Source organism: Sarcophilus harrisii, chromosome 3 (assembly GCF_902635505.1).
Source record: "Sarcophilus harrisii chromosome 3, mSarHar1.11, whole genome shotgun sequence".
NCBI classification, from domain to species: domain Eukaryota; kingdom Metazoa; phylum Chordata; class Mammalia; order Dasyuromorphia; family Dasyuridae; genus Sarcophilus; species Sarcophilus harrisii.
In genome coordinates, this window is record NC_045428.1 from 490,143,005 (window position 1) to 490,156,511 (window position 13,507).

A 13,507-nucleotide genomic window follows, 5' to 3' on the forward strand; every position below is an offset into this window, starting at 1 on the left:
TTTTTTTTTCCGAACAATCCCCGCCCCTAAGGTGCAGTCTCAGCTTCCACACCCTCGGAGGGACTGGGGGTTCCTTCAGGCATGCTACTCCTGGCCGATCGGGCTCCTTCTCTACCGGGGAAGGGAGGGTGTGGTGTTGGGGGGGTGCAGTGCCGTGCGGACGTCGCCCCTCCTGGGTCCCCACCCGGGTGCACACGGTGGAAGCAGCAAGGACCTGGGGCTCCCTTCCCGAGCACCCCGGCGTGACTGCTGCTAATGAGCTGGAGCATAGCGGAGGTCGCAGCTGCATCAGCGCGGACAGCTCCGGGAGGCCCCGACTAGCCGGCCGGCCGACCCTGATGGCCTTAGGGATGGAGCAGCGTCTGGGCAACCTGACCATCTTCAGCCAGGACGATTTCGAAGGAGACTGGCAGCGCGTGGCCAGCGGGGGCTTCGGGCAGGTGTTCCGGGTGCGGCACAAGCGCTGGCGGACCGAGTATGCCATTAAGTGTTCCCCTTGCCTGCTGGCCGACTCCAGTCCCAACAGGTAGACGCTCTTCCCGCCCTCCTCCCCTTCTCTCCAGCCTTTGAGCTTTCAATTTCCTGCTATCTCCCAAGAAGTGCCCTGGCGGAGACTGAGGCTCAGTGCTGAGGCTGGCTCTCTCTGAGGGCTCGGGCCGTTGGACTGAAGTGCAATTTTAGGTCTTTCATCTCATCCTCCCAAATTTTCTCCCTCCCAAGATTTCTTCCATTTAATTGCAAGGTGACGGACTTGCTCTCTGTTTGACTAGCTAGAGATTCACAGCAACTCCTGAAGAATGAGGCCCATGAAGGAAATAGAGGGAAGTGCTGGACAGAAATCCCGAGTTAGGGAAAACGGGCTTGGGGCATGACGTCATTGGGATTGGCCCAGCTGACTCTGGAGACATTATTCTACTAAATGGGAACTATTCATGCAAGTTGACACTTTGCGAAGGGAGAAGCTCTGTGTTTGAGTGGGTACATCTACATACGTAGCTGCTGGGTGAGGGAAGGAGGCTCCATGTGGCCTTCTGTGCAACCTACTCATGTAGGGGCTCCTGAGGCTGCAGAAGAACAGACCCTTGTAGACACACCCAGCTCTTAGCAAAGATCTACAAGTCAAAGCCCGTAGCATTCTATTATCTGTTTTTACACATCTCTTCCAGCAGCTGTCTATCTGTATGTTTTTGCTACTCTTTGTCTCTGTCATCTCTTTTTTTTTCCTTCTTGACTTTTTCTCTCTCTAACACTCCCTCTCTGTCAGTTCTTTGCTTTGTGTTTCTTATGAATAAACCATGTGCCTACTCTGTATGAGGAAACATTTGGGAGATGAAGTCTGATCGGCCTACTCACCTAGGAGTTCCAGGGCTCCTTGGGGTATTAGACCCCTCCCTGGACATCTGTCCTGTGGAACTGGGGAGGACTGGATATCTTGTGTTAGTCGCTTTGCTGTTTCCCAATCTATTTCATCATGTTCTCTTTTGCCACTGGCCAAACCCCCCAGGATCTAGTCATAAGGCTGTTAGGCATTGACCAGATCCTTCTGTTACCCTCAGATTTTCCATGTATCATAATTTTTCATCTCTTAGAGTAGATTGGTACAACCTGAGACTCTCCCAGTAAATCTGAGGATAGATGAACTTGTTAATACTCAGTACTTCTCCCTCCTCTTTCCCCACATTATCATTAATCCCATTGACTTTGGGGTGGAGTCTAATTGTTCTGGAACGCCCAAGTAAATTTTCTGTCCCTGAAATTGAGAATGAAGGAGATTCAGTGCCTGACAGAAGAGAGTTTGGGTGGAGTGGGGATGGAAAACAGTCTGGTAGAGACATCTAATTCTTCTTCCTCCTTTTTTATTCTTGTCATCTTTTGGTATTAAGTGAAAAGAGTACATTTTCTCCATCCTTATGATCCTAATAAAGCAAAAATAGAAATAAGCCTCAAACTCTGGGATACAATTGTCCCTGGAGCAAAGAGGAGTGCGTGTGTTGGGGGAAGAGGAGTGGACACAGAAAACTTAGTAGTTAGAGGAGCAAACACACTGATGGGATAAAGTAGAGAACATGAAAAGCCCTGTCCAGCCAGCTAATAATAATGATTAACATTTATATTAAAACTTTAGATTTTACACCATATTTTTATATAGCATAAGTTCTAAAGATATTAGTGTTGTCCCCATCTGGCAGATAAGGAAAGTGAAGACTTCTCTCTAAATGATGTGATCTTTGATGGCTTCTAAGAAGGATAAACATGGAAAAGGGATGGTTTTCCAAATTTGAGAAGTCTCTGGCTGGGCCTGACTCTTCCATGAGGTCTGGAAAGTTAGAGACTTTGTGGAGTTTTGAGAAGGATCACTTAGAGAGAAACCTGTATTTCTGGATTTCATTTTTCCTTTCCAGATCTCTGTAATTTTGTATCATATAATCTATAGTTCTATCATCCTATGATCTAAGGGGATCTGGTGATCACAAACATTTCTTCAGGCCATCTCTGGTTAACTCTGGTGATTTCATCACCTTTGGACCCTGCCCCTTCTTGGATCTCTCCATGGGCACTGTGAAAATTACAGTATTATGTACAATAATCCTACTATTATGTAAATGCTTGTTTTATTTCAGATGTTAAAAATGAAATAAATATTTTTTTAAAATTGTAGTTAAAATGAAAAACATTTTGTCAGTTGTTCCTTATCTCCATCTCCTCCTGTTTCAATTCAATGTGTGTGTGTGTGTGTGTGTGTGTGTGTGTGTGTAAATCATATCTTTTCTTTATGCATCACAGACTTAAAGAATATTAGAGAGGGGGAAAGCTTTAGTTTCCTAATAATGATAACTAACATTTATGAAGTACTTTAAGGCTGGCTAAACACTTGACAAATTATCTCACTGAATCTTCACAGTGATCCTTCGAGATAGTTTCTAGTATAGTCATTATTTTATGAGGAATGATGATTAAGAAACTGAGGCAGGCAGCAATTAAATTACTTGTTGATGGTCACACAACTAGTCAGTGTCTGAGGACAGATTTAAATTTGTGAGGTAGTGGCAGTGTTGGAACTAGATCCAAATTTTTTGATTCCTAGCCCTGTAGACTTTTCACTCTCTATTAAGCATGGATGGGCAAGAGGACTTTTCACTCCAACACAAAACATATATTGTAACATAGCTAATCATGTGATGAATGAAATAGATAAACATACTGCTATAGTTCAGATAAAAGGGAATCACTTTCATGTGGGGGTGATCAGGGAAGTCTTACCCTTATTTATTTATTTTTTTGCAATATTCTCCTTGTAGCACCAATCACTTTGTATTGTTATATATGTGTGTATGTGTGTTTTACCTCCACAACTAGATTCTTAAGCCCCTGAAGGGGACTATATTTTTAATGACTTTGCATCCCACATAACCTAGAACAGTGCCTTGATTAATCCATTTATTTTAATCCATTGATTAATTCATTAACTCTCTTCTCCATTCCTCTGTAGCTCAGACATGAAGTGCCTTGTTGATGAAGCAACCAAAATGGAAAAGATCAAATTCCAGCACATTGTCTCCATCTATGGAGTGTGCCAGCAGCCCCTGGGCATCGTGATGGAATTCATGGCCAAGGGCTCCCTAGAGAAGATGCTGCCCACCCATAGCCTGTCCTGGCAGCTCAAGTTTCGAATCATCCATGAGACTGCCTTGGCCATGAATTTCCTTCATAGCATTAAGCCGCCTCTGCTCCATCTGGATCTCAAGCCAGGCAACATTTTGTTGGATAGCAACATGCATGCCAAGGTGAAGGGCCCCGTGCATTCTCCACTTTCTTGACCTACCCATCTCCCATCCCCAGAGAAGGGAGATTTACAGAAGGTAGTACATGGGAAATCTCTAGAGGATACCCTGAGAACTGGTTCAATTAAGGGTTTTCATTCATCTCCCAAAATGTGTGTCTTAAAATCTAAAGTAGGATTAATGCAGAGACAGCATTGTTAAACCTACTTTGGGTTTTAAGACACACACTTCCAAAAGGACCTACTGGAGGCAGAGACATGTTTGAAAGGCAGACTATGTCTGGCGTATTTTTGACTGGGCATCTGGAGATGTGGATGGTAATATAGAATACCTCATTGACATATGATGTATGGCTCTGGCCTAGATGTCACCCTCTGAGTTCTAGCTTCTAAGTCTGAGAATACTGCTATCCTTTATTTCCCAAGTGTGAGTAAATGAAACAATCTCTGAGAAATCCTTTTTGATGAGGAGAAGTAGGAGAAATAGGAGTGGTGTAAGTATACAGTTTATCACAGTTGGTATCCCTTTAAAGAAGATAGCATTTCTAAGTGCTTTGGGAACTGTGATAGGATTATTATTATTATTATTACTACTGATGTAATATCTTTAGCTATTTTAGCCTTTCTCTGTAGATACTGGGATGAATGAATGGGTTGACCAGTAGTCAGTGGACGGGGTGGGTGGCCAATGAGATGGAGGGGTGAATGGTCCAGGGGGACAAGTAACAACAGGTATGTATGATAACTAATCACCATCCTAGCTCCCATCACCCATCCATATTTCTACGACTCCTTTTCCAGATTTCAGACTTTGGCTTATCCAAGTGGATGGAGCAGTCAACACGGATGCAGTACATTGAGAGGTCAGCTCTTCGGGGCACACTCAGTTATATCCCCCCTGAAATGTTTCTGGAGAGCACCAAAGCACCTGGTCCCAAATATGATGTGTATAGGTAAGGGAAAAACAGAGGGATTTTTAAATTAATTTTGCAAATTGGAGGTTCCTTTGAATCTTTTTGCATTTCTATCATTCTAATAATTCTTTTTTTAGTCCTAGAGTTGAAAGCCATTTTTTGATGAGATAGTATATAGTGAATGTACTGTTCTGAGGTTCAAGCCGAGTTACTTACCACATTCCCCACTTGGTCAGCTGGCCCTCTGCACTTGGGCAGCTTTTTGACCAGTTCTAGGGACTGAAATAGAACTAATATCCCAGGTCTACTTTCCTGGGGCATGTGGGATGTACAGAGCTGGGGCTGGGAGTGGGCAGGGAGGAAGGGCTGATTTTTCATGATTGAGTCTGACTCTTCCATGAGATCCAGAAAGTTGAAGACATTGTGGATTCTTGAGAAGAGTCACTTAGGGAGAAACCTCTATTATTTACAGCTTTGGAATTGTCGTTTGGGAGATTCTTACCCAGAAGAAGCCATACCCAGGTAGTATACTGGGGGCTGACACTATGGGTTCTCTAAGGTAAAAAACCTTGGGACAAAGTCCTGGAGGTTGGTGGCTGGGGTGGGGTGTCACAGAGAAGAAATTATGGGCTTTTATTGGGTAGATGTAGTAGGTGACATCTCTTCATAAGACTCCATCTCTCCCCTTCTTCATATATCTCTGTCCTGATCTTCCCTGCCCCCCCACATTTTAAAGATACCTTTTTAAAAGTTTTATATATAGTCTCCTCCTAAAAAAAATTATATGAAAATATCCTTTCTTTTAAGTCCTTCTGATTTCTGCCCCTCTTTATAACTCTATTTATCCTCTCTCACCCTATCTTCCCCTAGTCCCAACCTCCCTGTCTCCTGGGATGGAAATGATCAAGTGGGAGTGAGATTGGGGGCTCAGAGAAAGAATTTGATATCAGAGCTGGAGGAGGGGAGAGTTATGAGGCTCCAAGAGGAAGCAGGTGAATCCTGACCTGGTTTTCCCTAAATCAGAGCATATTTCTTAGGAAAGAAAGGAGGGAGAAAAGTTAAAATGTACTTCAAACCCACAGGCTTTCTAGTTGCCGGTTTTAACCCAACTTTCCTGCCCCTCAAAGAGTTTCCTCCACCCTCCACCCCCCCAATAACTCCCACCCATCAGCTGAGAATATAGAATGTCTCAAAGCCTTCGAAAAATAGCAAAGTAAAAAAATTAAGGCTTTAAAGAAAACAGTTTTTGGCATATTTGTTTCCATGTGCATTGGTACCATCTCCTTTAGATTATAAGGATGGGGCAATGCTATTGTTTGGGACTGACCTTCTAGTCTGGGTAAATCTAGAAAAATTGGAACAGGGAACTCATCTAGCCAATGGCAGTCCTTGGCCCTTGCTCACTCTCTGGAGATATGAGGCCTTAGTCTCCCTCTATCACCTTCCTTCCCTGCTTCACTAGCACAGTCCCAGTCTATGGTCTCCCTCAGGGTTCAACATGATGACCATCATCATTCGTGTGGCTGCTGGTACCCGACCCTCCCTGCAGCCTATCTCAGATGAGTGGCCAGGTGAAGGGCAGCAGATGGTAGACCTGATGAAGCGCTGCTGGGACCAGGACCTTAAGAAGAGGCCATGTTTCACAGGTAATCATCAATATTCCCAATTGTGTCTGCCTATGACAAACATCCTTCCATCTATATTTATGAATATAGCATCTTAAGACTTACAAAGTGATATACATAGAGACATATATGTATATGTGTGTGTTTTATGTGTATATAGATTTGTATACACACTATATATATTTGTACAGTTATCACTGTTTTACAGATGAAAAAACCAAGGCTGAGAGGTTAATGCTTAAACATGGCTCCCAGGTGTATTAGGTGGGATTTGGACTGAGTTTTCCTTAATTCTGACCTCTTGGCACTCTCCTGGGGAGCTTACTTAAAGGTTAGGAGCTGAGCCAAGGCTGCCTAGAGGGAAGAGTTGTAGTAATGAGTCAAGATAAGATAACTATCTTAGTGACCTACTGTAGGATGTATGGTTTCCCTAGGATTCCTGAAGTTGAATTCAGCTAATTCTTATCATTAAGGCAGGACTGGCCAGTCCAGCTTAACAGTACTCAGGTTATGGGATGTAAGTTCAATTCAACCAGTATCTACTAAGCTCAAACCTCATAGAAATCATCACGGTAGGTACCAGGGAAATAAAAACAGATATGAATGAATGAATGAATTAATAAAGCATTTTGTAGGATTTAACTGTATGTAAACAAAACAAAACAAAAAACTGTGCTAAGCACTAAAGACAGTCTCTGCTCTCAAGGATCCCATATACTAATAGGAAAGACAATACATATGGAAGATTTCAACTACAAGTTAGATGGGAAAAAGCCCATGGTCCTTAGGGGGCAGCAGCAAAGCAGATGTTAATTCCTCTTCTTGAATTTCATTCCCACTGATAAAATCATATCAAATGTGACACAGATCTCCTCTCAAAGAGCTTACAATATAAAGGTTAGGACAAGATTACAAATGACTATGAAACAAAAGAGAGAAGGAATTGTATAAAGTATCAGGAGAAATTTTAAAAAGGAGAGTTTTTACCTGGACTTCATGGAGAATAGATACAGCAAAGTTAGTTCTGGAAGGGAAGGAGAGATTTCAAATGGCTGGGTTGACAGGGCTTAGAAGGGTATCAATTCCAGGCCAGGGGAGGTGGAACAAAGGAGCAGATATAGGGAGGATAAGTTGAACGTGATGGAAGGAGCGGGTGTCCAAGTTGGTTGGAAAGCTTGATGGAGAGTAGAATGAGGTAAAACTAGATATTTGAAACCAGATTTTGTAAGAGCTTGAATGCCAAGTTCAGGAGTTACTTTCTTCCATAGATACTGGGAAGCCATTGTGTCACTTCATTTCAATGTCTGAGTTTCCTTATCTATAGATAGCTACTAAAACTTTTACTTCATTGGCCTGGAGAATACCCCAATGAGGAAACACTCTTTTCCTAAGCTGAGCAATTCTTTGTTTACAATTTACATTCTTAGTTATTTCCTTAGGGCACTGGTCAAACAGCCAACTGTATCATAGGTTAGACTGAAACTGAGGTCTTCCTCTATTTAGTAAGCTATTTTGGCTCTCTGGAATGAAGGTAATCAAAACCTTATCTCTGGAATGTGAATAATCATACTTGCTCTGCCTACCTAGCATGATTGGTATTGGGAAAGCATTTTTTCCCCACACCTTAGTGACTATTATCCATTGGGAATAATTTCCCTCCTTTCTCAATGTCATGTTTACATTCCCTCTCCATCTCTAACCCTAACCCTGCCCTTATTCGTGTTAGACTTTTGTCTTCTTATGAAGGCTCCCTCTGGTAGTCTAACTTACAAATTCCTCATTCTGTTCAACTCCCATACCTAAACTATACACAGAGATGATTATATCTTAATCTTAATGATGGCACTCATAACTATTCTATTTCCATTTTCATGAACTCTACAAGTATTTTATCTGATCAGTCTTTTGTCATTCCATCTTTTCCTATGCCTTTATGAATCCTGAAACTGTTTTTCATACTCATTATGACTTCTAATGCCTCTGCCTCTCAGTTCTTTCCCCAGCTATCACTCCTGCGTTAGCTATACACTTCTCCTTTCTCTCTTGATCCATTAGTGAACCAATTAGATTCTATAATCTCTTCTACTCTCAAATCTGATCTTTCTTTGTCCTTTCACCAATCATACCTTACCATATCATAATTGTGGATTACTCCCACCATGTTTCTCCTTTGCTCACATTAATATGCAATTGATTAGTTGGGGGAGGGGGAATCACAAAACCACATTGATCAGGTTTATATTTATATTGCATAAACTCAAATTAGTTATTATGCTCACAACAATGGTCATTCTAAACCTTTTCATCTCTCCTCAAACCTTCCATGGCACCTCTCAAATTTTACCTTCTTAGATGAAAAACTTATCTCTTATATTACCAGGAGGGGGGGCAGAAAGAGAGGGAGAGGGAGAGAAGGAGGGAGGCAGGGAAAGAGAGAGGGAGAGAAGAAGAGAGAAAAGGAGGGAAGGGGGAAAGAGGGACAGAGGGAGAGGAAGAAAAGGGAGGAAAAGGGAGAGAGAAAGAGATCATTCTCTAAGCCTCAGAGTTTGGCAACACCGAACTGGATGGCCTCAGACATCCTCTTCCAACTCAGAAATCTGACTCTTCTCTTCTCCCATTCATGTCACATAATTCATACAGCTTCCCCTTCTTTACTCCTGTCTTGAATGAAGATTTAACTTTTCTTCTTGACAAGCCCAATTCTACTACATGTACTCTTAATATCATCCCATCCTTTCTTTTCCAGCATAATCTCCTCATCATTATACTTTAATTTATCTTTGATCTTTTCCTATCTACTGGTTTCTTTCCTGCTGCCCATTCCCATATCTCTTCCATCCTTAAAAGAAGAAAAATTTCTGCTCTCTTCTAGCTATCATCCATTTAGCTTTCTATCTAAACTCCTTGAGAAAACTTTCTATACCAGGTGCCTCCCTCATTAGGAAAGCATTTTATAAACCTCAGTGTGTCATGTAAATATAAGTAATTATTTTAATTAAAATGATTATGATGATGGACAGAGTGGCAATATAATCAGAACAATGCATTACAGAGATCATTGGGTCAGCAGTGTGTAGGTTTGACTAGAGAAGCAATATCCTGGAGGCAAGGGAATTGGTAAGCAAAGAGACAGCTAGGTGGTGCACTGGATAGAGTGCCAGATCTGAAGTCAGGAAGATTCATCTTCCTGAGTTTCCCAGTTTCCTGATCTGTAAAATGAGCTGAAGGATTGTTATGTATTCTATATACACATACATATATGTGTGTACACATTATTTCCTCCTACAGAATGTCTCTTTCATTTGAAAAAATTTTGTCTTTATATATCCAGCCCAAAGTAAAGTGCCTGGAATATAGTAGATGCTTAATAAATATTTGTTAATTTGTTGAATGGATGTTTATCATAGAATTTTAGTGTTAGAAGAGACCTTGGAGACTTTCCAATTCACATACTCTGTCCCCCTCCACTTAACAGATTCAATTTAACACAAACAACTAAGTATCTATCATAGAATAACAGTCATTACTCTAGGCATTGGAAACATAAAGGCAAAAACAGAACATTTCCTTCTCTGGAAATTAATTCCCAAATGGGGAAACCACATAGCCTGTTAGTGGCAGAGCTGGGACTAGAATCCCAATCACCCGTACATTTTTGTAAAATATATGCTTACATACATGTACAGGTAATTGGGATATGTGTGTATATGTAAAGCATGGGTGTTAGGGGATTCAAGAAGAAATATGGGGTAGATGGGGGACACATAAGCAGTATTCAGTTGATTTCCCTTTCTCTTCCATTAAACAGATATCACTACTGAGACAGACATGTTGCTATCCTTGCTCCAGAACCCTATAGTAGACCTGGAAAAAGAGTCCTTGATCAGAAAGACATCTTGTAAACCTTCTCTGTGCAAGGCCCAGGAGGTAAGAAGGGGTTTCAGAGCATGGGACCATCCTATACTGCCTTCCTATGTTAGCAGAACATCTTGTTTTGGTGCCCAGGATTCTTGAGAAGAGAAGTTTCTTTTTGCAGGTTCAAGGAAGCAAATGAGGGGTCCCCAAAGAGATGGGATCACCTAGAGCTCTCCCTATATATGTATATATTGGATGGGATGCCATACCTGGTTCTGCTATAAGAGCACACTTGATGCAGGGCCCAGGGGCCCCTTTCAACCCTAAGTTCCCATGATTCCATGACCCTTGGGAAACTATTCCTCTCCTGCATTCTAATCAACGTTACTCATGTTCCTTGTTGGAAAGCTCAGCTCTGGGCACTGGGGGATGTTTAACATGTCTGCTTCCTGCTGAGCCAAGAAATATAATTTAATAAACTACTCATGTGAAAGAGCTTAGGTTCCTCTTTCCCAGCTAGTTTACTAACAACAGAAAGGTATGCTCTGTCCTTTGTTCTTTTGGGATAACCAATGGAAGGAACAGTTCAATTTCTAATTTACAAGTTTAGAAATTACTAATAAAAAGTAGAAATAAAGGTCTTTATAGGAGGCAGGAAGTGCTGGTAGGCTGATAAAACATTGATTGGCAAACTGGTCTCTCATTTTTTCTTATATTGCTTCTGCTGCCTAGATCAGTAGAGAAGTCAGCCAGGAACTGACAGAGAGTGGTAAGTACAGGGCCCTTCAGACCCAATTAAATTATTCAGAAAAGGGTGAGAAATGGAATCCTTTCACTGGGCTCCATCTTTCATACCTTTTCCATTTAGTTACTTCAAGGATTGTTTGCTGTATGTAAAACAGGAATATGATGGGGCTTTAAACACTTGGCTGAATAGCAAAATAGCCTTTTTTTGTTGTTTATTTGAGGGGGGAAGGGTGCAGTTTGGTGAGGCAATTGAGTTAAGTGACTTGCCTTGAGTCACATAACTCATCTGTCTGAGAGTCTGAGGCCAGATTTGAACTTGGATCCTCCTGACTTCAGGGACAGTACTCTATCCATTTGGCCATCTAGTTGCACTCTTCCCCTCCCACTCCTACATCTTTCCCCTTTGGGGGGATGGAGGCACAATAGCCTTTTGCCATATTGGTCCCATTCTCTTAGGGTTTGAATGAGGCAGAGTGGATAGAAATTTGTCCATTCTATTGACTCACTATTCTCTATCTCCTTTGATAGTAGAACTAGAGGAAATGGAACTCTAATTATTGCAAAAGAGATCAGATTAAACAACAGGAAAAACTATCAAACTCAGAGCTATAACATGCTAGCATGGGATGTGTGTTGTAAATTTATCATTTTTAGAGCTCTGTCCATTCCTTCTAGTCTTTCCAGAATAAAGAATAGCCCTGTAGGGAAATGAGGACTCTCTGGATCTCAGTTTCCCCATCATTAAAATGAAGGGAATAGACTATTGATCTCTCAAGTCCCTTTCCAGTGCTAAGTTCTATGATCCTGTAGCAAAATGGGCAGAATGGCTGTCCTGGGGAACTCAGATATCTTCTTTTCTCCAGACTCAAGTGAATCTCTGAAGCGGCTACTCCAGTTATCTGACAGTGAGAGCTTAGTCTCAAGCATGGAAGAGCTGGGCATCTATGAGAACAATGTGACTCTCCTTCACTTCCTGGTGACTGAGGGGAACGTGGAGAAGGTGAGGCTGCTGTTGAGGCAGGAGGTAGATGTGGACTGCCAAACAGTTGAAGGCTACACACCCCTCATCATTGCTGTGCAAGATCAGTTCTCTGACCTCTGCATGCTGCTGCTCAGCCAAGGAGCCAATCCCAACCTGGTTGATGAGGATGGCTGGGCCCCACTCCACTTTGCTGCCCAGAATGGGGATGACCGTATTGCTCGCCTCCTCCTGGACCACGGTGCCCAGGTTGATGCCCAGGAGCACGAGGGCTGGACAGCTCTTCACCTAGCTTCCCAGAACAACTTTGAGAATGTGGCCCGGCTCCTTGTCTCCCGTCATGCTAACCCCAACCTTCAAGAAGGGGAGGGGAAGGCTCCACTGCACCTGGCTGCCTACTTTGGTCATGTTAGCTTAGTGAAGTTGCTTATTGGTCAGGGTGCCCAACTAAATGCCCAACAGAGGAACCTCAGGACCCCACTGCACTTGGCTGTGGAACAGGGTAAGGTCCGTGCAATCCAGCACCTGCTGAAGAGTGGGGCTGCCACTGACATGATTGACCAGAATGGCTATACCCCACTGCATACAGCTGTTGCCAAAGACAAGTATCTTATCTGCAGTATGCTGCTCAAGTATGGAGCCAACACTGAGTTGAAGACTCAACAGGGCTGGACCCCTCTACATTTGGCAGCCTTCCAGGGCCACCTGGAGATTCTCCGTCTGTTGCATGAGAATAATGCCCAGCTGGATGCTCAGGGGGGCAAGGACTGGACTCCACTTCACCTGGCAGTACGTCAAGGGGAGGACGCAGTGGTTTCCTTTCTCCTGCAAGGTGGAGCTAATCCCAGCATGGCTGAGCAGTCTGGATGGACACCATTACACTTGGCTGTTCAGCGAGGTGCATTTTTGAGTGTCATCAATCTCCTGGAGCACCAGGCAGATGTAAATGCTTCCAACAAGGTAGGCTGGACACCTGTGCACTTAGCAGCCCTTAAGGGCAACACTGCTATCCTCAAGGTGCTGATCAAAGCTGGTGCCAGACTGGACATTCAGGATGCTACTGGCTGCACAGTGCTACAATTGGCAATCCGAAACCAGAAACAGAATGTAATCTCCTTCCTGGAGGACAAGGACCCTCTCACTCCATGTCTGGCTAGTGCTGAATCAGAGACCATGCAGGAGGCTTGACCTCCTGTTCCCTGAATGAATGGAGATCCCTTTAGACCCATTTGGAAGCCTGGGAAGGGCAATATATAGAACTGGTCCCCATCCATTCCCAGGAGCAGTTTCCCAGAGAAAGTGAAGCTGGAAGCGAAAAACAACCTAAGGTGGAAGAATCTTGAAGCAGATTTGAAGAGGAGTCAATTTCTCCTCTCTCCTGTTTTCACCAAACACCACCTTAAATTTCTTATAGGTTCTGGGCATTAATCTCCACCAACGAAGAGTGATTCTAATGTCATTGACATTGGGATTGCAGTTACATTTCTAATTGTTCTCCCTGCCTCAAATTCCTCCTTTCTCTAATTCCTCCCTCCCACATGATTTTCCTAAAGCCTAGATCCTTCCACCTCTCTTCTTTAATCAAACCCCAGGACTCCTTATTATA

At 42.9% G+C, this 13,507-nt stretch overlaps 1 protein-coding gene across 1 annotated transcript; it reads left to right on the plus strand.

Annotated features, from left to right (window-relative positions):
* ANKK1 (ankyrin repeat and kinase domain containing 1) lies at nucleotides 1–13,507 on the plus strand. Its single transcript, XM_003764218.4, has 8 exons — nucleotides 1–526; nucleotides 3,491–3,785; nucleotides 4,583–4,734; nucleotides 5,168–5,217; nucleotides 6,186–6,341; nucleotides 10,129–10,247; nucleotides 10,908–10,944; nucleotides 11,786–13,507. Exons 1-8 carry the CDS (start codon nucleotides 339–341, stop codon nucleotides 13,087–13,089), a joined length of 2,301 nt encoding a protein of 766 aa, XP_003764266.1. The 5' UTR covers nucleotides 1–338; the 3' UTR covers nucleotides 13,090–13,507.